This window comes from Labeo rohita, chromosome 5, assembly GCF_022985175.1.
Source record: "Labeo rohita strain BAU-BD-2019 chromosome 5, IGBB_LRoh.1.0, whole genome shotgun sequence".
NCBI classification, from domain to species: Eukaryota; Metazoa; Chordata; class Actinopteri; order Cypriniformes; family Cyprinidae; genus Labeo; species Labeo rohita.
Genome location: NC_066873.1, coordinates 2,138,731 through 2,165,457, shown reverse-complemented (window position 1 = coordinate 2,165,457; position 26,727 = coordinate 2,138,731). Strand labels below are relative to the sequence as shown.

Genomic DNA, 26,727 nt, shown 5'->3' with positions numbered 1-26,727 from the left:
AATTTAAAAACAATATTCTCAGAAATTATATATTATATTATATTATATTAATTATATTATATTAAAGAAAGTATCTTTAAAATTAACTGTACACTATGAAAGATATTTACTCTACTTATAACACAACTGTCCATGGAAGCTTGTTTCATGAAATAAAAAATAAATAAAAAAAGCTAACTGCAACTTTTTTTCACAATTTTGATGGGTTTTTTCCTCCTTGAAATTCAAACTCAGAATTGCAAGAAGAAAATTTTAAATTGTATATGAAAAAGATTTATGAGATAAAAGGTTGGAATTAGCTTTTTAATTTTTTATTCTGTGCAAAAAAAAAGGGGGGGGTAGCAGAATTTAGTCTGCTAAAAATTGCTGAAGCCTGAGATAAAGCTCATTCAGCACTAGCTGAAGAACTGAGAGCTGAATGTCCTGGAATGGCACAGCTATAGCACTGACGTAACAATCTGTGGCACTATTGGAACATTGTAATGCAGGAGGAACATCTGACTAATCTCAAACAACCTGGAGCAAATCCGCCTGGGAAAAAAAAAAAAAAAAAAAAAAAAAAAAAAACAGGCCAAAATGACATCTGGACAGTGTGTTCATGCATTCATACTCCAATAGTATTCACAGTCTGAAAGCTATCATTGCTGCAAAGGACGGCTCTACAAAATTTTTAAATTTAAGACTTAATCATTTTTTCTTCATATTTTTTTTTCTAACTTCATATTATAGATTTTGCTGTGAATTCATACGTGCATGTTACATTTTTATCTATTTATTTATTTTAACCTCATAATGTTTAATCATGATGTCATCTTCCAGTGAAAATGACAGAAATCGATCATTTGTCCACTTAAGGCCCACCCATGCCATTCCTATATCGCAACATCCAATCAACAACTGATGCTCAAAACCAAGTCCCGCCCTACATTTCTCCTTTTTTTTCAGTAACATGTTTTGCTCAGATGTGCATCACATTATGGAAGAAAAGGTTTTCCACTACTTCCATTTCATCGCAACTTTAACAGTGTTGATGTTCATCATGCATTCAAATTTTGAGTTTCAGTTCTTAATGAAAAAACACAGTAGATTTTAATTAAACTAGAGTGAGCTAAAGCTGTTTCAGTTCATTTTTTGGCAAATTGGTCCCATGTGAAAATTAACCACAGTTTTATTATTATTATTATTATTATTATTGTGGCTGACTGATTACCATTTGTATAGCCACAGTTTTGCTGCAAAGATCATGGTTAAACTATGGTTAGTGTAGCTAAACCATGGTTAGTTATTGTTGTTAAACCATGGTAATCACAAATTGTTTTTTTTTTTTTTTTATCATGGTTCATTTTCGTAAGGTGTGGTACTCACTAGAATATTGTATGTTTCTGTATGAATCACATCTTATGAATTCATATGAAATCTCTATGTTATAAAATTATGATTTCTTGCTAAGGTGTTTGAAATGGTTTATATCATCCAGCGCAGCGCTTAAGATTTAATGTTAACATTTAATATTTGACAACTGTTTCTTGATAGAATTGTTCACGATCAACAGCGACATCGAGTGATGTAAACTACTCAACTTTTTGTCCAATTTTTCGTTCATGTATGTGATTCATGTAATTCATAATCAACTGTGACAAGACAAGAAACATTTCTGCTTTGCATTTTAAACATATTATGCATGTGCATAAGAATATATGTGTGCATAATTTAAAATAAAAATATGACTTGCAAACAGTTCAAATTGAGTACTTTACAAAAATACTAACAGTAGAGTTCAAGATTGGGTTATGGCCTTGGTCGATGATATTCTGGTCCCTAAATGTGGCTCGAGTCCCTCCATTTTAAGTCTATGAGATTTTGTTTTGCCTGTTTTTGTATTTAAAATCACTTAGAAACAAGCCACATGATTTGAGGTATCTTTCCTGTCACAAACAGATGAGTTATGCATCATTTAAAGTTTACTGAGAGTTAGGTGTTTGTTAGTAATTGAAACAGTGATTAAAAGTGACTATTTTAAAGTTAAGTGAATTGGTGAGGGTCTGAATATATTGGCAAGGTACCATACACACACTCACACGCCCCTCCCCCAACTGCACAGATTCTCTTAAAGGGACAGGTGCACCGTTGTAAACACAAGGAGTGATGGAAAGGAGGGAAATGGAGGAAGACTTGTGATGTGTCCAAACAGCTGTTTGCAGTCACTGCATGTTGTTCCTGTCACACGCTGGAGTCTTTGCCACGCTCTCCTGCACCGCGAGAATGAAATGCGGCAGGCAGTGAACGCCCCAACAAACGGGACGGGCGGCTCTCAGAAATATCCTCGCTTGGCGTCACCCGGCGTCCATTTTCAGAGTCACTCGGGTGCAACACCAGCAACAGAGAGTTTGATTCAAGGTGTCACCGCATGCACACGCGTTCATACTTTTTGAACGCACACCCGCACAACCAGGCCCACGCAGAATCTGCGCAGATTTCCGCAAAACGCCTGTGATTCGGCAAGCCTACACGTCGTTCGCCCAGCGTGTGTCCGTTTAATAAATATTTTGGCAAATTTGACAATGCTTCCAGCTGCCAATGAGAATACAGCACTTTCAACTCATTGCATCACACTGGATCCATTTCACGGAATTCTAAATTGGAAATTGGAAAAAAAAGTCTGCAGATTCCGTCTGGGCCTGCTAATAAATAAGCTTTCTGACACTTTCATTCACCTCCTACGATCGGCAGTACTTCCTCACGGAAGGCTGAATCTTCAGTCTCTCTGAGAAAAGAAACGATAATAGTTGTTGTCCGTCGCATTTCCGTGATGTTGCGCACAGCCGTTTCCTTGTTTAATTGGTAGGATATGTTGGGATATTTGAGCAGGGTTACAGAGAGCAGTGCGGTATGGGCTGGAAGCATGTTGCAGAAGGCATGCAGGTGTTGTAATATACGGGAGAGCAGAAAAGCGATGGTACGCCGTGTTCCGTCTTTTCCCCCTTGCGTTCTTTGTCTTTTCTGGCTGCACATGTTCGCGTCGTCTCTCTGGTTCCCTCATGCGCGGGACTCTTTCTTGGAGTGAGGCTTGTTGCCCAGGAGAGCATCTATCTCGCTCACAGTCTGAGGCGTCATCTGAGACAGCACCTACAGAGAACAGAACAATCATCTTATTAGGACATCCGTCTAATCGTAAGATGCCCCTTTTTTTATAAGAAGTGAAAACTTTACTGAAAAAAGACTTACAATGTTACAAAAGATTTCTATTTCCAATAAATTCTGTTCTCTTTACCTTTCTATACATCAAAGCTTTAATAATACTTTGATAATAAGAAATGTTGCTCATTTGAGCATCAAACAAAAAAAGTATACTTTAGCAAACTTTTAAAAAGATTAGGGTACAACGGGGCTAAGAAAAAAGAAAAAATGTGCTTCTCACTGCACCCAAAGTGTATGATTACAAAAACATATATATGTTTGTATTGAACATTTCTAGAGCAACAGATTTTGTGTGAAAATAAATCATACAAGTCATTAATTTTGTTTAAAAATCTTATAAATGTATGAGGTGGCAAGGGGGGCCTTTTACTCCACACACAGGGTAAAAGGCACACAGTTTTGATAAAATACTTCAGCTAAAATAATGTCTAGTTAATCACGTCAAGTTAATACTTGCTCAAAACTATCACTTTAGCAAAGTCTGTACTGTTTTTTTTTTCCGCTTATTTTGATAAATAAAAGAATTGATTTTTGTTCAATAAATATGTTAATATAAAACGTATCTTTTAAAATACAGAAACAAAAACATTTTAAAATGTAAACATTCTGAAAGCACTGAAGGAGATCCCATAGTAAATGAATATAGATTTACAGTAGTAACAACAAAATGAAAATGTTGTGATTAATCACTTACCCCCATGTCGTTCCAAATCCACAAATGCTTCGTTCGTCTTCGGAACACAATTTAAGATATTCTGGATGAAAACCGGGAGGTTTGTGATTGTCCCATTGACTGCCAAGTAACGTTAAATATCACTGTCAAGGCCCAGAAACGTATGAAAGACATCGTCAAAATAGGCCATCTGCCATCAGTGGTTCACTCTAATTTACGAAGCGAAGAGAATACTTTTTGTACGCAAAGAACATATTAAAAAATGACTTTATTCAACAATTTGTCTCATCTGCGTCACCGTAGTGCCATTTTGGAGAGTATCTGCTGGATGCAAACTGCGTACGCTGTTCTGTGTCAGACACACTACACATATACGTCTTCTACGTTTATTAACGCTTTGATTTGAACGAAAACAGCGTATACACGTGATGTGGCTGACAGAACAGCGTACGCAGTCTGAGTCCAGCAGATACTCTCCAAAATGGCGCTACGGTGATTACGGAATTGTTTAGAGTGAACCACTGATGGCTGATGGACTATTTTGACAATGTCTTTCACACCATTCTGGGCCTTGACAGTGGTATTTACCTGGCAGTCAATGGGACAGTCAGAAGCATTTTTATCCAAAATATCTTAAATTTTCACAAGTGTTTTCATCCAAAATATCTTAAATTGTGTTCCGAAGACGAACAAAGCTTTTACTGGTTTGGAACGACACGGGGGCAAAGAATCGACTTTCGCGTCAAAGATCAGACAAATTTGCTTGTGTATCTTGAAAAGTGCTACGCCACGTTTTTCTGCCATCTAGTGCTTTAGAGAAAAATAATACCAAAGGCGCCTTTAGCCTCCTTGTACCATACTTATTATGAGAAATAACATACTTTAAAGAAAATACATATGTGCAAACTGAATGTAATGTTTGTAGACACATAACTGTACCTTAATCACAATGAAAATGAAAATGTTTTATAATTTAAATTTACATTAAAAGCAGTTGAACTTGTTGAAGAGTGTTTTTTTTTTTTGACCCGCTGAAGTCTTTATATGTAATTTTATAATTACTTCTGTTGTCTTTGAAATATGGTTGAAGTGAATGTACTTACGACCATTTATTGTAAACTAAAATATACTTTAATGTAATTTCTATTGAAACGCTGAAATGTCATGTATTTATATATATTTGTAATTGCACATTTGAAATTAAGTTGCATTTTGGTAAATTTAAAATAAATTTAAATAACTTTACAATATTTAAATACTTTTAACAACTTTTAAACAACTTTTAATATATCAAGTAATACACTACAGTTGAAATTATAATTAAATACTTTAAATGTGCTTTAGTATGTTAATCAACACAACAGACTAAGTGCACTTCTTTAAAACATGACAAAAATGTATGGACTTTTAATTTGGCATTATTACAAAGTGCCCTCTTTTTTAAAAGTTCATTTTTTAAACAGCCTAAGTGTATTCTCTTTAGGTACACTTAAGTTGTCTTTCATTGCATTAGTATTATAATGTCTACAAGTAAAGTTTTTAACAAATACATACATTTGTTATAAAATACAGATTTGAAGTACACTACAAGTGCCCATTTAATAGTTTAAGCACTTCTTTTTCACAAGGGAATGATTGCTAAAGGATCACTTAAAGAAATGCTCAACATTCAGCTGTGCATCACAGGAATAAATTACATTTTAAAATATATTTAAATACAAAGCAGTTATTTTAAATCGTAATAGTTTTTTACAGCGTTGCAGTTGTTTCTGTATTTTTGATCAAATAAATGCTGCCCACAGTGAGCAGAAGAGACTTCTATCAAAAACATTAAAAAACCTTTCCAGTCCCAAACTTTTACATGGTTGTGTGTGTGTTTTACCCGCAGCGCTCCGAGGTTCTCAAGAAGCTGGTCGGTATTGGAGACACCAAGAAGTACAGAACTGACCCCTTCACTACGCAAACACCACGCTGAGTGAGAGATTTCACAAAAACTTATTGTACACAAGCACTGGTTTATATAACGAAAATCATGCATTTGAAAGCACAGACCATTTAATGACCATCTGATAAATACTGCACACAAAAATGACAAGCACTTTCTGATTCTGGCATGCTCGAATCTGAATGACTGACATCACAGAGACACTCACCAATGGCGAGCTGAGAAGCCGTGCAGCCCAGCCTGTCAGCCACCAGATGGAGCTCTTTGATTTTTGCCAGCTGTCTGCGCCCTTCTTCACTGTACACGCGCTCCTTTAGCCACTGGTAGCCCTAAAACACACAGTCACATGCTGGACATTTATCATCGCTCACACAGATTTATCACGTGCAGGACTGTAATGTGCATGTCACTGAATTAGAATGAATTATTTACTCACAGGGAGCAGAGACAATCTACTCCTGACAAACTATTCATGACTCACCTTCATCGCGGCTCTTGAACAGTCTGGAACCCCATCGCTGTATTTCCCAGTGATCAGGCCGCACGCGAGAGGAGACCAGGTCATCGCGCCAACACCTGACAATCACGACACGTGGAGTTAGAGTTCACATCTGTCCTAATCAAACAACTAAAACCATGAAAGCAAGTTGCATATTAAAAAGGTTCAAGAGCCAGAAATGCCTTGAAATGCAGTAAATATATTTATTTTATTATATTTATTCATTATATTGTAGTATTTGTTCCACAAGTGACTGACTTTTGGCTTAAAAGTGCGTTAAATTTTGTTTTAGTAAATATGTTGTCGTGCTTTAAAAAAGTACGCTTATTGTGTTGATTAAACTACCTGATTATAATTTGATTTATAAACAGTCTTAACTTTAGCTAATTCCATTTACATTTCATTTAATTGCAGTTAACATGAAATCAAGTGTCCAAAAGCATGACATTTCAGTTCACCCTTCAGTATACTGATTTATAGTATGAGATTTAAAAGTATGTTAAAGTGCACTTGTTTCTGACAAAGGTATTGTCCGGACTGAGTTCATTTTTAAGTAACTCTTGTCGACTCACCGATCTTGTGGTAGAGCTCTGGCAGCTGCACCTCCACTTTATCCCTCTGGAAATAGTGATACTCGGCCTGCTCACATACCGGTGGGATTAAGTTAAACTGCCTCGCTACAGAGTATGCCTCCTAAACACACACACACACACACACACACAACAAGGGGTTAAACTCTCCTTTCAGTGGTCGAGATCTTAAAGGGTTTGTTCACCCAAAAATGAAACTTCTGTCATTAATTACTCACCCAAACCCATGAGACCTTCGTTCATCTTTGGAACACAATTTAAAATATTTTTGATGAAATCCAAGAGCTTTCTGACCCTCCATAGACAGCAAGGGTCCCTCCACGGTCAAGGCACAGAAACAAAGTGAGGACATTGGTAAAATAGTAAAATACATTTTAGTGCCTTGACCATGGTAGGACCCTTGATATCTACGGAGATGATGAACAAAGGTCTTATGGGTTTGAAAAGAAGTGAGGGTGAGTAATTAATGACAGAAGTTTCATTATTGGGTGAACTATCCCTTTAACAAACAATGTAAACAGCAGTTTTGGAGAGTAACTAATAGTAGCGACACTATCAGTTTATTGAGATTTACAGTAGTTCATATATAACTGTGTAGCTTTTCCAGAAACAGATAAGATACTTTTTTTAGTAAAGTGTGAACAACCAAACATTACAGTTTTTTTTTTTTTTGGCAAAAGTTTATATCTCACAATTCAGATTTTTGCAATTGAAAATTATACATTTGCAAACTTGTAATTCTGAGAAAAAAATAATTGTAATATGCTGATTTATTATTAGAATTATCAATGTTGGAAACAGTCGTGCTGCCAATTTTTTTTTTTTTTTTTTTTTTTTGGAATCTGTGATTTTTTTTCAGGATTCTTTAATGAATAAAAAAAAGTTAAAAAGAACTGCATTTATTCAAAATATAAATATTTTCTAACAGTATAAGTCTTTGCTATCACTTTTTATCAATTTATATATATCCTTGCTGAACAGAAGTATCAATTTCTTTCAAAAAAAAAGGAAAAAAAGAAAGAATAAATAATCACTGACCACAGACTTTAAACGTTAGTGTATATTTTTAGAAAAGATTTCTATTTTAAATAAATGCCATTCTTTTTAACCTTTTTTTTTTATCAAAGAATCCTAAAAAAAAGCATCACAGGTTAAAAAAAAAAAGCAGCACAACTGTTTTCAACACATTAGATCAGCACAATAGAATGATTTCTGATTTCATGTGACACTGAATACTGAAGTAATGATGCTGAAAATTCAGCTTTGATCACAGCAATGAATGTATTTTTAAAAAAACATTAATAATCTTACTGATTACAAACTTTTGAATGGCAATGTAAACTCAATTCTGAGAAGTCAAAATTGTGAGATATAAACTCAAGAAAAAAAGTTGAAATTGTGAGAAATCATCTCACAATTTTGAGTAAAAATAAATAAATAAATAAATAAATAAATAAATTTGAGTTTAAAAAAATAAGCCAAAATTTTCTTTCTTTCTTTCTCTCTTTCTTATTCCATCACAGGATCCACAATAAGAAAACATGCTCTTCTACTTTTTTTGTAAATGTAGCATTGACGTAAATCGGTTAATTCAGACAGATCTGTTAAAAGAAAGGTAGCACTGTACAATAAGGTTCATTAGTTAACATTAAATAACTACATTAGTCAACACAAACTAAGAATGAACAACACTTCTACAGCATTTAATAAACAGTTCATTTCAGCATTTACCAATGCATTATTAAAATCACAAGTTCATTAAATCAAATCATTATATGAACTAACTTGACCTAACAATGAACGACTGCATTTTTATAATATATTTAATAAATAGTGTAATGTATTGTTCGTTCATGTTAGTTAATACATGAACTAAAGTTAACAAAGACACCTTATTGTAAAAAGTTACCAAAAAAAAAAAAAAAAAAAATTGAATCCCTGAATCTTCTTATTCATAATTTGTAGTCAAAAGTAGTCTCATTACTAAAGTATGTTTATATATAAATGCATTTTTGCAAGTTAGATGCGGTCAACATACTTGAAAAACAAAAACAAAAAAAAAAACAAAGAAATAAAAATATAAAATGATATTGCTGAATACATTTAGTAGCTTGTAATGTAAAGAGCTACTTTCTCTGAGGAGTTGCAAGTTGTGCAATTTGTAAAACTTGTGGCTTGACTTGCATGCATCATATAATGAAAAACAGCTGTGACACAGGAATGAATTTTGGTGTATTGAGAGAGGATAGAGCGTACCATGATCTCCATGGCACTCCAGCGTGACGTGCCCCAGTACATGGCCATACCCTGGTTTATAACAAACGTCATCGCACGTACTACCTCTGCAAAGACAAACACACAGCAGTGCTTGTGATAAGCGATACGCCATCAATTATGCATTCGTCACATGTGCCGTCAGAGATGTGAAAGAAATGACAGACCTTCCATGGGGCTGTTCACATCGCTTCGGTTGGCAAAGACAATATCCACGTAATCCAGTTGTAGTCTGGACAGGGAACCTCTGAGACCTGTAGACACATCACCATCACTGTCCGTCCACTTTATTATTATCAACCTCATAGTCATACACAGCACTTTACCTTCTATGATGTGCTTTCTGGACAGGCCTCTCTCCGTCTCTGCCCTGAGGATTAGAAATGCAAAATGCATTAATTTTGTGCTGAGAATTAACATGCTGGACAAAAAAAAAAAAAATAAAAAAAATAAATAAAAGAGGGATTTTTTTTTATCTTACTTTTTATCTCACAATTCTGACTTTTTATTTATTTATTTATTTTTTTTTTTTTCCAAATTGTAAGTTTACATCTCACAATTTTTACTTATTTTCTCAGAACTGCCATATATAAACTCATGCTTCTTTTTTCTTGCAGTTGTGATGTTATTTCTCAGAATTGCAAGAAAAAAAAAGTCAGAAATGTGAGATATAAACCTGCAATTTAGTGAAAGAAGTAAAACTTGCAAGTTTATCTTCCACAGTTCTTAGAAAAAAAAGGTTATACTTGCAATTCTGACTTCATAATTTGCAATTTCCAGTTTATATCTCACAATTCTGACTTTATAACTCTCAATTGCAATTGTATATGATGCAATTATATTAATTTTGACACTATTCTGAATCATTTGTTATGGTCTGAATAAACTGCATGATGAAACTGAACAGATACTCACTGTCCTCCCCAGTAGATCTTAGTCGTTACTACATAACTGGACCGTCTGAAACAGATTTTTGGGGAAAAATGGTGGTTATTATATTGAGGACAAGCCTAATATTGTCCTAATTTTGTTTTTCCTAAATTGATTCAAGATTGATCATAACCAGAGCACAGGACTACAGAAATACAAGATAAAATGTACAAATATTTTCCATAAATCAAGACTGAGAAGAATATATATAGTAGGCTGTGTTATTCATACACTCAAACAGTTTTGACACAAAATTAATCAAAAATGAAAGACATCAAAAGAAAAGCAGGTCACCTCCAGCCTTTCTTCTTGATGATATTCCCTAGAGTGATTTCAGCCCTGAGGAAAAAGAAGGACACAAAATCTGAAAATATATTTTATGATTATTACTATTACACTGGGAAAATAAATAAATAAATAAATAAATAATAATAATTAGTCCCAATCTCAGTCTAAATTGTACAAGTTATATATTCCCTAGTGAAAAATAAATGAACTAAAATGTATTTAAAATACATTTATTTCAAGTATACTACAAATACTTTTACATCTCATGCACTTAATAAAAATACCTTGCAATTGTACTTTTAGTATACTAAACTGGTATATTTAACAGCAATGTGTATATGTCAACAACAGAGTAGAAACATAATTCAGAATTTATGTTGGTGCATTACAAGCCAAAAAATTATTTTTCCAATTAAATGCAGTCTTCATTAAAACAAAACAAAGATGTTTTCCTGAAATTCCAACATAAGTGGAACTACTGCAAGTATACTTAAGGTACACTTTAAATAATATTGGTCTTTAAATGCAAAATATTTAAAGATCATACAATCCTCATCAACAGTGACATTAAAACAAAGTGCATTATGCACAAGTAGTACTCAAAATAAAGTTTAATTATGATTTTTATATCAGTAAATCTCGAGCAATATGTCAGTAAATATGGTAATAGACTTGAACTATACTTATTATAAAATAAATGCATTATAAATCTATTTTTTTACTAGGTTTATTATATTATATTACATTACATTATATATTATATTATATTATATTATATTATATTATATTATATTATATTCAGAAATTGTATACAAGCATTTTATTATGTTTGGCATGCATAAATCATAAATGCCACTTAATGTACTTTTTTTTTTCCACAGCTATTTTTCAGTGTATATAATCTGCTTTTATAGGGTTTATAAAAACTGTGATAAAAGCAAATGGGAAAGGGGAAACAACAGGGGAATGACACACAGAAATAAAGACTGAGAGCGAAAAATTCATAAATGCCTCGTGGCTATAAGGAAGTCATGATCATACTTCTATCAGCTGCCCTGGATCTCTGAACACATTAAAACAAGTGCTGGTTGCCTAAAGACACCAGTGAATAAAGCAATGCTATCAAATAATCCAGCGTATAAAATAATAATCACAATTACTATTTCTTATGCTTCAGGTCAGGATGTAACACACACTATTTAAATAAGTATTGGAGCATGTTTGGTTAGGGACAACTTGGTAAAGACAGATTTATTCTACTAAATGAACCGAAAATAAAATCTTCTAACATGAAATAAAAATGGTACCAAGCCAATGACCTTGTGATTAGAAAGGAGGTTCATGCAGGTTTCTTGCATTTATTTGCAAGAGTAATGTTTGAAATGAAATGGTGCTTTACAGAAGAGAGGTTGATTCCATTACAGTTCCATTCGTGAGGCAGATTTGATAAAAGCCCATGTAATGTCAGCACATTGAGGAATTCTGCTGATGTGAAAGCAGAGCTGACTATGTGTGAGCATGTAAGTCCTAATGTAGGTCACCAGAGGCGTCTGCCAGCCAGATGCCCGCTGTATGCGGGACTTTGGAAGCGTGAAATGGAAAGACATGCTTCTCCAACTGTAGTGACCCTGTGTTTAAAAGTGACCTGGCTACTGGCACTGACTATTTACAAACTATTTCCTGAATAGATTCAAAAATGAATTAGTATTAATGTGTTATAAAATACACGGTGCAGTTGGGTAAATCATGCATTAACCCTGCATTATCCCTGAAATGTGCCAAAAACGTTAGACAAGATATTGAATGGTAAAAGTGAAAATGTGTTTTTCATTTGTTTTTTGAGCATTGTATTTGATGTATCAGGCATTTATAATATGTATAGAGGAATATGAAGCTTATATGCGAGGAAGAAAACATATAATGCAATACAGTGATGACTGAGAGATGAACAAATAAACATTCCTCAAAAGCCTGATGTTCTTCAAAATCACATTTGTATTTATGCTTACAATTTAACATACATTTTCTTTAAAAAAATAATGTATTGATAATCAAGTAAACTTTAGCTGCTTTAGTGCTGTAATATTCATATTTACATATTAGAAACAATATAAAAGGTATTAGCCTATGTATAATGTGTAGAAATCAGTAAAGAACCACAACCTGAAGGTGCATATTTTCACAGTTTTTTTCACATTTTTTTCAGTTTTGATCATGTTGATAATTTGGAGACCTTAGAAATGTATGTATCAAATATGATATAGCACACTTTATAGCATTAAGGAAAGTGTATTCTGGGCAGTTTATAATGTATGGATTTTTAAATAATTAATATCAGATCATAAAAGATTAATGCATAATAATTATAATGGGAAAAAGCTATTTGGAACTAATTTTACATGCCATGCCCCCGGGTCATGTTGACTGTTCAGAGGTTATTATGCAATCTACGCAGCTCTGCATGACAATGAGCATGTTGGTTTAATACTTCAAATCACAAAGATCCACCAGCAGCTGTTCACTTCACTCCACCTTTATTTTAAACTGGGTTATATCACACTACATCAGGGCTGTCCAATCCGGCTCCTGGAGGGGCTCCATCCTGCGGAGTTGAGCTCCAGTCTGTTCCAGCGCACCTGTTTAATTAGGATTGGAGCGAAACTCTGCAGGATCCCTCCAGGACTGGAGCTCTACACCACTGCCTACAAATTGAGAGCTCAGCTCTCAGCTCTGTGAAGTCACAAAGTTGCATGGTGATTGCAATAAAATGAAAATTTATAAAACAGATAGTTCCAGTCCTCGATTCTGATTGGTTGAGCTGCGTTCGAAGCTGTTGTAAGTTACTTGCAACCAACTGTTTCTGACGAACTACACTGTCAGAAGAATAATGTATTAATCAATATCATTACACTTTATTTGCTCTGTTTCATTTTGTGAAACCTTACTACGTATATGGAATAACCGTTTTATAAAAGCAATAAGCTCTGTGAAGCCATAGTTTACAGTGAATTTATAACAACAGCTTCATGCCTTACAACACCACGTAGCTGTTATGAATTCACTGTTAACTTACAAAAGAGGACAATGGAAGCGATCAAAATCAACAAAAGACCAATAACATGCAAGTGCTATGACAAGTCTCAGTTAGCCTAATGCAGTACAAGTAGCAAGGGTTTTTTAAAATTATATAATGAATAAAAAGAAAACAGATAGAATAGAAAAAAATAGCTAGTGTTATAGGCCTTACAAAAAGAACAGAAAAGCTAGTGTTTTTTTATTATTATTTTTTTTTTTTTAAAGAATAGAATTAGAATAGAGAGTGCTAGAGTTTAAAGGGTCAAATAAAGATGGCTAAGGAGTTTGGATTGAGTTGGGCAGGTCATTCCACCAGGAGGAAGTGAATGAAAACATCCTGCAACATTTTAAATCTGAAAGTGCACCGTGTATAAAGTTATTTTCTCTCAAAAGAAAGAGTCAACTCTGAATCATTGAAAGTCATTTTTAAAACGAATCCCAAGCCCATTAGCATATTGCCTGCCCACTTGTTGCGTGTGACATACAGTTAGGGTATGTCGAAAAACTCCCATCTCATTTTCTCCTCCAACATTAAAATAATTCTACAACGCTGCAGAAGTACCGACCCAGTGTTTACAAAGTGAACGTGCAAGGAGGGTCAAACACCCTTTACAAAAAAGGAGCGAAAAAGAGTGATGTAGGATGATTTTGAAGTTGGAGGAGAAAATGAGTTGGGAGTTTTTCAACATACCCTAACTGTATTAAACCGGACTTCACAGAGTACACATGTGCCTCACAGAGCTAGACAAGATGAGCATTTGTGGTTAAAAAGTGTATAAATATATATTTTTAAAGAAAATGACCAATCGTTTCACTAGATAAGACCCTTCTTCTTCAACTGGGATTGTTTAGAGCCATTAGAAGCTGTATTGAAACTGCATTTTTAACCTCCGTTGAGCACCACTGAAGTCCACTATATGGAGAAAAATCCTGGAATTCGCTCGCAATTGTCTAGAAATGTGTCAATGAATAGTGAATATTTACTGTTGTTATTACTAGGAGTTCTAAAAAAGAATAGAGCAATGCGTTGGTGTACAAACTGCAGTGCTTTATCAATACATTTCTGCGTTGGGCTAACGCATACACCACGGCTGTTTGGGTGTTTAATGTAATGGAGATGTAGATGGGCGTTCTGTTTCTGAAATGCGCTGCACGCAGTAGACCAATCACAACAGACTGGGTCATCGGAAAAATGAATTTGGGAGTTGTTGAGCAAATAAGGTCAAAATAAATAAATAAATGCATATTATAAGACATTGAAAGTGTTTTTTGACCTTCATGCATGCCAACCTGTTGTTGGGGACTCCCAAAACCAAAATATGAACCTTTCGTAATCCATAATAGGGGCACTTTAAAGGGGTCATTGGATGCCCATTTTCCACAATTTGATATGATTCTTTAGGGTCTTAATGAAAAGTCTATGATATACTTTGTTAAAAATCCACCCCTCTCTTCTCTCTGTGGAGTGACGAGCCTGCTTACTTTAGGCACATTTAGCGCGTTTAGCCGCTAAACTTGCTAACTAGCACATTATTAGGAAAGGCGATCGCAAAGACTCATAAAAAAACCCCTTGTACTCACTTCTGCTGTAAGTGAAGCTGGATCACGAATGATTCGCATGAACATAGACAGATATATGTAGATCGGGAAGTGCATTCCCTTTACAAACAAACGTAATCTACTGCATCTTCAGCAACTCAGATGTCGGGAGTAACTATGTTACACTATGTTCATTATTACATCCAGCAACACAACACCTCAATCGCTCAATCGGAGATATTCTTGTCTAATTTACATCCCTGCTCCGGCATCGAAACAAAGAGGGCGGGCTGTTACAGCTGATCTGAGGTAAAACGCTCATGTCAATCAACTATGGTGGGAGTGTCCTCTGTGGGTGTGACGCCACAACGACAGGCGTCTGAGAACGGCTCGATTTGAAAAAGGGGATATTATTTTTACAGATTAATCAAAAACCACTGCATGGATTTTTATCATTATAGGGTAGATTTGTACATACACTGACAACACACATTAATGTTCAAACAACATGAAAAAGTGAACTTAGCATCCGATGACCCCTTTAAAGTTTTTAAATTTAAAGTGCACTACAAGTGCATATTCAACACAGTTAAGTGCACTTCTTTCTCACAAAATACATTCAGAAAAAAAGCAAATCTATGTCTGTGGTCCAGTACATGACAGAATACAGTATACAGGATCTCTTATGCACTGCACTGGTGGGAATCATACCTGCCTGAAGCGTACACTTCGGCTGTGTCGAACAGATTCACTCCATTCTCATAGGCTATCGTCATCAGACTCTCCGCCATCTACACAACAACATCCACACACAAACACAAGCAGGAGATGACAAAGATCTGGATATTTAAAGACACGATCTTGATGCAAAGCATTTCAGTTAGCACAGAGAGATTATTTAAACTCATGCAGACTATCATGCAGTAGCTGTGTTTATGTTTGCTTTTTGACTATTGCATGTTGGAAAAAGAAAGAAAGTAATTCAAGCAAGTAAGTAAATAACATATATGAATAATAATGCAGAAAGACCCTGTATCGTGTGAAAATGTGCAACATTTATCCTGAACATTATGATTCACCTCATCAGAGATCTGAGACCCGAACGTCACCCAGGTACCTGTGGACAGAAAGAGAGTGTGTGAGGCAGATGGATGAAAATAAGTAGATAAGAGAAGTAAAATATGGATCTTTATGTCAGGTATTAGACAGGAAAGCTGTAGAAGAGTTGCTCATTGTTAGTTAACTAATGTAGTTAACTATTATTAATAAATGAATTTGAATTAAATTATGTAGTGTTACCACAATTGGTAAAATAACGATTGATTTCAACAGGTTTGTCTGCCACTGGCTACAATACAGGTAACCTCAGGCCGATGTGTTGCGTTTGGCTGCTTTGGAGGCTCAGATGGAGCAATACTGTGACTTATTTATAGTTGTCAAGCATAAGCTGGGATAAACGAAATTATTTAAACATGCAAAAAATAGACACTTCAGCTTTAAATCCCAGTTTAAACTTGAACAATTTCAGTCTTAAACTGAGATAACCAAAGCTCAGTGGTTACTCACCAAGACCCAAGCAGGAAACACGTAGACCCGACTTTCCAAGGTTTCTGAGAAAAAAAGTGACAGAGAAAAAGAGGAAAAAAAGGAAATCAGTTGTACTATATTTTTGATATAGTTTTGTCATACATTGTCAACACACTTTAACTGTGACAGTACTGACTGTGTAGGATTTGCATCAAACAGAAAAATGAATGCAGTAATTCTAACCAAAACACATTTTGCTACAAATGTAGCATTAAATATGCATTTTGTTGGATGTTAAATGCAAGTTGAAAATGCTACAACACGAGTCATTTTATTTTTATGAGAGCAGAAACTATTGTACTGTTGCACTCTAAAAACCTGCTGGGTTAAGAACAACCTAGCACTGGGTAAAATATGGACATACCCAGCGATTGGGATGTTTTGACCCAGCGGATTGGTTAAATGTTTAACCCAAGCTTCTGAGTAGTAACCCAACCGCTGGGTCAAAGCAACCCAATCGCTGGGTATGTCCAAATTTTACCCAGCACTAGGTTGTATTTAACCCAGCAGTTTTTAGAGTGTGAATACTGTAATGAAGTACAAATGTAATACAATTACTATATTAAAGGAGAAGTCCACTTCCAAAACAAAGATTTACAGATAATGTACTTACCCCCTTGTCATATATAATGTTCATGTCTTTCTTTCTTTAGTCATAAAGAAATTATGTGTTTTGAGGAAAACATTTCAGGATTTTTCTCCATATAATGGACTAATATGGTGCCCCAATTTTGAATTTGCAAAATGCAGTTTTATTTTGGTTATTTTCATTTAAAAAATACAATTTATATACTTTTTAATCTCAAACGGTTGTCTTGTCTTATTCTGCCTGAACCCTGTGTATTCTGGCTCAAGACAGTTAGTGTATGTCGAAAAACTCCAATCGTATTTTCTCCCTCAACTTCAAAAATCATTTCAAAATCATCCTACATCACTGCAGAAGTACCGACCCAGTCTTTGCAAAGTGAACATGCAAAGAAGATCAAACACCCTTAACAAAAAAGGTAAAACAGTGATATAGGATGATTTTGAAGTTGAGGGAGAACATGAGTTTTTCGACATACACTAACTGTCATGAACCGGAAAAAACAAAACAAAAACAAAACAGTCCAGGCAGAGTAAGGCAAGACGAGTGTTTGACTTTAAAAAGTATTTAAATTGTATTTTTTTAATGAAAATAACCAATTGTTTCGCTAGATAAGACCCTTCTTCCTCGACTGGGATCGTTTACAACTGCATTTGTGACCGTTTGAAGCCGCATTTAAACTGCATTTTGGAAGTTCAAACTCGAGGCACCATATCAGTCCATTATATGGAGAAAAAATGCTGAAATGTTTTCCTCAAAAAACATAATTTCTTCACGACTGAAGAAAGAAAGACATGAACATCTTGGATGACAAGGGGGTGAGTACATTATATGTGAATCTTTGTTTTGGAAGTGGACTTCTCCTTTAAGATGAGTGAATGTGTATGTTTGGTCTGTGCTTTTGTTATTCTTTATTACGTGCAAGCAGTTGTTTTTTGTTTTAAAATGCAATATTTATATTTCTAAACACTTTTTTTGCACACATGGCTTACAAAAAAACATTTTTTACATTTGTTTTCATAGCCTTCAATTTACACATTGTTTTTGAACAACAAGCAGGATGTAGAATAATTTTTTGTTTTTTAAATAAAATACCATAAAATCTGATTAAATGATTGCTTAAAAGCATAATTGACTGATTAAATGAGAACAATAGTTGCAAGCCTATACAATACATTTACGGAGGTCAACTCTTCATCTTTAAATCAGATAGCATGCTGTATATTGGCTAATGGATATGGATCTGTTTTCAAAACCATTGTAAAATAGCTCATAAAAAGTGTTGAAAGCTAGCGTAGCACCCTTGGTGTTTTAATTAGAGATGCTTGCTGTTTGCGAGAACACCAGTTGAAGATCAGCGACATTTTCCCCGTGCCTGCTTTTCATTTCAGCCTCTGCTCGCTTATGTGTCCGATAGAAACAGAGAGATGGAAAGAGACAGATTGTCAGCGTGTTTAGATCCAGGCGGCTGAACCACGCTTTCTCTTCTCTGCATCTATTTTTGTTTGCCCGGCCAGTCTATTTATAGAAATGTTGCAACTGTGCATTTGTTTGCGTCTAGTGTGTGTGTGTGTGCGTATGGATTGGACTATTCATTATATTGATATAGACATATTACCAGCCAAGACCGTGAGGAATTGCTAAATTAGTAGCATGAATCATTAATTTTGCCTAAAAAAGCAGAGAAAGAAGGCACATCTATTCATCACATGAGAGGACTGGGTGAGAGAGCTAGAGAAGGCTGCAAAGCTCTTTCTCGCTGACACAAATATTTTCACTTTCTCTGTCATCCTTCATTTTTATCTTTCTCCATCCTTCTCACTTTTCCACAGCGCTGCATTAGAGCGCTGAATCACACGCACACACACACGCATCTATATGCATGTATATGATGAGAAGCCGCAGGGAAGAAAACATGATGATCATGGTGCTGAATGTTCACAGTCAGTGCTGCGCGCACACACACACACACACACACACACACACACATTCTACTATCATGGTGGGGACTTTCTGCAATGCTGTCTAGCCCCTAAACCTAACTTTTACAGAAACCTGTTTCTGCAATTTATTCTTAGAAGTGTGTTTAAATTCTGTTATTATTTACCTTTTCCTCACATTGTTTTAAAACTGTATTGAACACAAAAATGGAATTGCTCTTTTCAATGCAATTTGTTCCTTGTGTTATACATACGTATGTATGTATCTTATTTATACATCATTGTATGAATTTGAATGTATTAAATTCATTTGACTTTATACATATCCTATGACTGTTTAAAAACAGTCAACATGTATGAAACCTACAATACATATTAATTTCTAACAAAACAAAATCAAAACAGCATAAATTTTACTCATACGTTTTCAAACAAAATAAATTTATTGTACATGCAAAATAGTTGATACATTTTTAATTTTTTGCATACATTTTTCATGCTGCAATGGTGCGTCAACAGGCGTACATATTCATGTTTATCAGCAAAATTCAGTTACAAAAATGTGGGGGAAAAGTTTTTTTTTTTTTTTTACATTTCTACACTGACCAAAATTATAAACGCAACACTTTTTATGAGCTGAACTCATGATTTAAGACTTTTTCTATGTACACAAAAGGCCTATTTCTCTCAAATATTGTTCACAAATCTGTCTAAATCTGTGTTAGTGTGCACTTCTTCTTTGCCGAGATAATCCATCCACCTCACAGGTGTGGCATATCAAGATGCTGATTAGTAGGGATGTCACAATATTCAATATAATATCGAACCGTTCGGTACGACATCCGCGGTTCAATATGCTTGTGAATTGCGTTTTTTTGGTTTTGCATTTAAATCACTTCCTTGTTTTATTTCTCTCGAATTTGCTGTATGTGTGCCCGCGATTTCACGTGCTGAAAAGAAGGAAACGCTTCCCCGCTTATATTTGAAAAAGCAACACACGCAGAGCATCTTCCATTATAATGACATGCAATGATAAGCCTTTCTAAACCTGCTGTCCAACAAAAGTTATAAAAACAAAAGTTATAAAAAAAAACATTATAACTTGTTTTTAATTCACAAAATCAGTTGAGTGTTTGAAATAACTTCCTTGTGTGATCTGATGTGGATTCTTATCACAGAATGAGGCAGACAATAAATTCTATACTCATATTCAATGTATGTCGATTATCAATGGCTTATGAAAATACCCGAGATGGCTTGAAGAACACAGATAAACCATATATTATTGCAGACGAGTGTTTATTGTCCTTACATTTCGTCATTCAAAACGTTTAACGTTATATCTTGTTTTTAATCAGTTACAGCAGTAGCGATGTTTTTATCCATATTAGAGAAGCTGGAACGAAACGTAATCAGTGCTACTTCTTTGACGCATATGTGTTTTTTGTTTTTTTTTTGCACGAGAGCACTCTCTGGCATCCAGTGTGAATGAAACCCATTCTATTTTGCATAAAAATCGAAAAAGTAATACCCCCCTTAAAAGAAAATTAAGCAGACATATACTAAACCACACTTTTTCTAGTATACAGAGGTTTACGGGAGTATTTTGTTAATTTGTTCCAAAAAAACCCCACACTGAAGTGGCAAGATCAGAACCGAACCGAACCGAAAACTGTGGTTAAAAACCGAGGTACGTATTGAACCGTGGACTAACTGTATTGTTGCATCCCTACTGATTAGACAGCATGATTATTGCACAGGTGTGCCTTAGGCTGGCCACAATAAAAGGCCAATGTGCAGTTTTACTGTATTGGGGGGGGGGGTTCGAAAACCAGTCAGTATCTGGTGTGAACACCATTTGCCTCACACAGTGCAACACATCTCCTTCGCATAGAGTTGATCAAGTTGTTGATTGTGCCCTGTGGAATGTTGGTCCACTCCTCTTCAATGGCTGGGCGAAGTTGCTGGATATTGGCAGGAACTGGAACACGCTGTTGTATACGCCGATCCAGAGCATCCCAAACATGCTCAATGGGTGACATGTCTGGTGAGTATGCTGGCCATGCAAGAACTGGGATGTTTTCAGTTTCCAGGAATTGTGTACAGATCTTTGCAACATGGGGCTGTGTATTATCATGCTGCAACATGAGCTGATGGTCGTGGATGAATGGCACAACAATGGGCCTCAGGATCTCATCACGGTATCTCTGCATTCAAAATGCCATCAATAAAATGCATCTGTGTTCGTTTGTCCATAACATACGCCTGCCCATACCATAACCCCACCGCCACCATGGCCCACTCAATACACAGCATTGACATCAGCAAACCGCTCACCCACACGACGCCATACACGCTGTCTGCCATCTGTCCTGTACAGTGAAAACCGTGATTCATCCATGAAGAGAACACCTCTCCAAAGTGCCAGACGCTATTGAATGTGAGCATTTTCCCACTCAAGTTGGTTACGACGACGAACTGCAGTCAGGTCGAAACCCCGATTACGACGACGAGCATGCAGATGAGCTTCCCTGAGACGGTTTCTGACAGTTTGTGCAGAAATTCTTTGGTTATGCAAACCGATTGTTGCAGCAGCTGTCTGGGAGGCTGGTCTCAGACGATCTTGGAGGTGAAGATGCTGGATGTGGAGGTCCTGGGCTGGTGTGGTTACACGTGGTCTGCGGTTTTGAGGCCGGTTGGATATACTGCCAAATTCTCTGAAATGCCTTTGGAGACAGCTTATAGTAGAAAAATGAACATTCATATTCAATGAACATTCATTATTATTATTGTTATTATTATTTATCTATTTTTATTTATTTATTTATTTTTTAACAATTCGGGTCCAAAATTACCCAAACACAAAACATGTAACATTAAAAAAATTATATTTTTAAGTAACTAATTTTGTACTTAATGCAGTTTAATAGTGCTGAAGTCTAACTAAAGATATACTGAATTATATTTGATTGTGCTAAAGTGGAACTATTACAAGTATACTCTAGGTACACTAAATATTTCGCATTTAAAAGACCGATATTATTTAAAGATCCCACAATCCTCATCAATAGTGACATTAAAACATATTTTAGGCTTAATATTAAGAAATGTGCATTGTGCACAAGTAGTACTCCAAATAAAGTTTAATTACAACTTTTTTTATATATATTTTTTTTGTATCAGTAAGTCTCAAGCAATATGTCAGTAAATGTGTTTATAGACTTAAACTGTACTTAATATAAAATAAATGCATTTTACTTTTTTGCTAGGAAACTTGTGCACAGTTTTTAGACATTTTATGTAACTCTTCTGGGTCAAAATGGACCTACATGCATTATGAGGGTTAAAGCCATAAACACAAAAGCACCATCCTGTAAATCGAGCAAATAAAACTCATGCTCTGTGTTCAGTGTTTTATATAGCTGAATAGCATGTGTGAAAAACAGACTGAAATTTCCCTTCCAGTGGGCTGTTAAATGCTACGACTGAGTCACTGAGTCAGAGAACCAGATCCACTGAACGAGATCAACAGACTGATTGAAAAGAGCTCACGAATCAGACATATAAGTGTGCCAAGGAAAGACAGGGCGGATGTCAAGATTTTGAGTGATTAATGACTGAAATTTCAGTTTGACCCTTGCACAAACTATTGAGAAGCCTCTGAATGTCAACTCCTATTCAGTGTAATGACATGGAAAGAGTGACAGTGCACTAGTGCTCAAAAATCTGGGTGAGTATGGTTTTTATGATTTTGTTTTTGAAAGAAATTAATAGTTTTATCCAGAAAAGATATATTAAATTGATTAAAAGTGACAGTAAAAGACATTACATAATAAAATTAATATTATTCTTTTGAGCAAAGAACGTTTGTTGAGTAGCAAATCAGCATATTATAATGATTTCTGAAGGATGTGATACTGAAGACTGGAGTAATGATGCTGACTACAGTTTTACTGTATTTCTGATTAAATAAATGCAGCCTTGGTGAGCAGAAGAGACCTTAACGACCTCAAACAGTAGTGTGTAATCAGAATTTGTGGATAAAACTAATCATTTAACTGGCCAACACATGCACAATTTTCACTTTTTTGTACAACACAAATGCACACATTCTTAGCTGCTGACTCTTGGCCAAAACAAGTTGTATCTCTGCATGAGCTGATTTCCCAAACCACAGCAGTTGAGACAAACAATGAGCACCAGCACATTTGTAAACAGTGCGTTTCTGTTTCTGCAGTATCATGCTTGGTAGTCCTGCTGCAAACAGCTGTATATTACACATATATATTCTGATTGGTTGCGAATGCGTTATGTGGCGCAGCACTTCAATTTGAGAATAGAAAGACAAATGACTTGACGCCTGGTCCTGCTTTGCTTTCTTCAGTATATCATCAGCGAACACTTTATTTGTTAAGGCATTTTAAAAAAGATAAGAAAGATCTTTTAAAAGTCACACACTCTCAATATATCTTTCTTTTGTCTCTTTTGCCTGTTTCTGTGAGACAGAGAGGTTTAATAATGCTGGGATCTTGGCTGATTCTCTTTTTTCCTACCATAAGCCGCACTATAAATCATTGTGTTGACACACAAGCACATGCTGTATAACACCGGCCCCTGCAACAACCACTGACTTCTGTTTACTGATACGTTTACAAAGTGTATATAGACAGACACACAATTATAGTAAGCCCTGTAGGAATCCATGTTACTGTGTGCTTTTGTAAAATGCTGGAGTATTTGAGTCTAGCCGATGTAATTAGTAGCAGTTAACTGTGAAAGCGGCATCGCAATTACTTTTATAATAATCTGTCAGTCCCTATTCGTTGTGGAAATGGCTGTGTGTATACAAATTAACATCTAAGTTGTTTCTCATTGACAGCAATGAGAGCAAAAGTGGATTATTGCTTAACTGTCTTGTTTCTCAGATGTTTGTCTTGGAAATACCTCAGTAATCTCACACATGCCTCTATATATAGAGTTTGACAAGAGATGTCTCAAACTGAGCTCAGATCTCAAAACCTGCAAGTAAACTCTTAAAAATAAAGGTTCTTCATTGGTTTTATGAAGAACCTTGAATATCCATGGAACCTTTGAAATGCAGTTAACAGTCAAAAAAAGTTCTTTAGATTTTTAAGATGTCCTTCAAAATGGTTCTTTTAAGAACTGTTCACTGAAAGGTTCTTTGAGGAATCAAAAATGGTTCTTCTATTGCATCACTGCAAAAACACACTTTTGCAACCTTTATTTTTAAGGGTGTTCAGTTTAAAGGTTTTAATATCAATAATTAAGCTACTATATGTCAAGAGCGGCCTCATCTGAATTTTAGGAGGAACATCTGAGATGAAGTTGACACCTCCTGTGTCCCTATAAAGCCTGCTTGTATTTGATATGAAAATTTCTAAGGCCTCTAAATGATCAACATGATCGAAAACGACATGCCTTTTGTTGTGCTGATTCATATTTTCTAGTAAAATGTTTTTAAATTGTAATTGTAAAAATGCCCAGCTTCAGTCTTTTTTAATGTGAAATCTTTACATATTTCTGTAAAGTATACTTAAGAATGCATTTTGTATTGTTAGTAGTATTTCTAGATTTCCAACTTTCCAACTTTTTACTTGACTATCCACACACCATGTTTTAGAAAAATCATGTGAGAATCAAACACGATCATCAGGCATTTGAGGAACATTTATTTGTTCAACTGTCAATCATCATGGCATTGCATTATGTTTCCCACAATAAAAACGACATAGCTTTCATCATAAAACCAGGCATTAAAATATCATCCTACTAAGACATATTATTGTGAAATAACTGATATTTATATGCATTTTATGTAGGTAGTCTGTTGTACTGTTATAAAGATCTCATTGATTTACATTACAAGCATTTGATCAAAATATATATATTTATATATATATATATTTTTTTTTTTTTGTGTTTTTTGCTCCTTGAGTATGAGCTCCATATTGTCACTATATCATACTATATGTACTATACTATATGATACTATATAAGTCATCAAACTTTTTTTCTTTCCTTTTTTTTAAGAGTTTCTTTAAAGGTTCTATAAACTGTTCCATTTAAACAAACCATCAAAACTATGAGCATGTTCTCTGTAACATCAAAGAAGACCAGCACAGCAACACAACGTAATTAGATAATGTTTTATAACATGCAGATAATAGAAAATATGCAGTTTGCTGTAAGTACAGAAGAGCCTCAAAAAATCCACAATGAAAATTATTATTATTATTATTTAAACTTGAAAATTAACTGTTTTAGAATTTTGAAATTTTAACAAATGAAGAATTTTTAAACACTGTATAAACTGTAGACTTTACATTAAAGAATAGGCTAAATTAAATACCAAACACTGATACATTCTCAAAATTGCCTTTTTGTTTTGTTTTTTGTTTTGTTTTGTTTTTTTAATAAGAAATGGTTCACTCACATTGTTATGCTGATAATATAATTTGCACTGACATGACATATATTTTCTCTTGTGGACCCCACTCACTGGACCCCACTATATATGCAAAGGTCACATCATACATCAACACAGACATCAGGCAGATTCATAAAAATCAGAAATGCAGAGCACACAACACCATCCAGACACACTCCTCTCAGAATACTGCAGTGCACCACAACAGGGTGGAGAGAGAGAGAGAGAAGCAGAGAGAGAGAGAGAGAGAGAGAGATGGAGAGAGCAACAAATGTGAAAATGTGAGTGAAGGCAGATAGTAGAAATAAAATAATGACGAGATGAGGCAAAATTGAGAAAACAGAAATAGGCAGAGGACAAAGAGTGGAAAGCAATGCGATAGAAAGACAGAGGGAACAATACTGAGAGAGAGCGATGAATATTGAGAGAGAGAGAGAGAGAGAGAGAGAGAGAGAGGAAAATGAACAGCAGTGGTGGGAGAGAGCAGCGCACATTTCTCCACAGTGTGTCTGTCTGCAAGCCGTAAAAGGCCCATTCTGATTAATGTACTTTATAATGAGTTAGCATAGGCAATTACTGCACATGCTGAGAAGAGGAAAAAAAAAAGAGTGAGTGAGCAAAAGAGAAAGAGAGTGGAATTGCTTTCTATCATCCTACTCCTTCTACATACTATTCTGCACTATATATATATATATATATATATATATATATATCAGTTTATTTATTTGTTTATATTATTTGAATAGGGACGATACAATAAACATGAATCCAGTTGAAGACTGGAAAAAATGCACTGCACATAGAGATTATAGCAGAAGCTATAAATATAAAATATATATATATATATATATTATGCATACAGGTCTGATTTATTTTGAGCCAACGTTTAACCGTCAGTGTAAAAGACTTTATATCATGTATCACTTTAAACTCATTTGGCAACATATTCCAAAGTTGTGACCCCTTTTACCGAAAATGCTCTTTGCCCTTGTGAAGTTCTACAAAACCCAATCCTACAGTTTCCAACCTCCGTACTCCTGGTGGTTCGATCTGTAGCATCATGTCTCTGTACCAAACTACATAAAACAGAAGGTGCCTTATTATACAAATATCTAGAAAGATTCATAAAAAAATAGTAAAATTAAGCATATTCAG

The 26,727-nt window shown here is 34.9% G+C and overlaps 1 protein-coding gene across 3 annotated transcripts in view; it reads right to left on the bottom strand.

Moving 5' to 3' along the window:
* Positions 1-328: 328 nt before the first annotated feature.
* LOC127165564 (voltage-gated potassium channel subunit beta-3) overlaps positions 329-26,727 on the bottom strand; it is a 53,850-nt gene continuing 27,451 nt past the window's right edge. For all 3 annotated transcript variants that reach the window (XM_051110311.1, XM_051110312.1, XM_051110313.1), the window contains 13 exons: positions 16,578-16,621; positions 16,091-16,128; positions 15,723-15,802; positions 10,404-10,448; positions 10,095-10,139; positions 9,506-9,549; positions 9,347-9,433; positions 9,162-9,247; positions 6,888-7,008; positions 6,298-6,392; positions 6,025-6,145; positions 5,754-5,842; positions 329-3,126 (listed from right to left, as the gene is read on the bottom strand). In XM_051110311.1, coding sequence (XP_050966268.1) covers positions 3,037-3,126; positions 5,754-5,842; positions 6,025-6,145; positions 6,298-6,392; positions 6,888-7,008; positions 9,162-9,247; positions 9,347-9,433; positions 9,506-9,549; positions 10,095-10,139; positions 10,404-10,448; positions 15,723-15,802; positions 16,091-16,128; positions 16,578-16,621 — 985 coding nt within the window. In that variant the 3' untranslated portion in view covers positions 329-3,036. The remainder of the gene's footprint in view (positions 3,127-5,753; positions 5,843-6,024; positions 6,146-6,297; positions 6,393-6,887; positions 7,009-9,161; positions 9,248-9,346; positions 9,434-9,505; positions 9,550-10,094; positions 10,140-10,403; positions 10,449-15,722; positions 15,803-16,090; positions 16,129-16,577; positions 16,622-26,727) is intronic.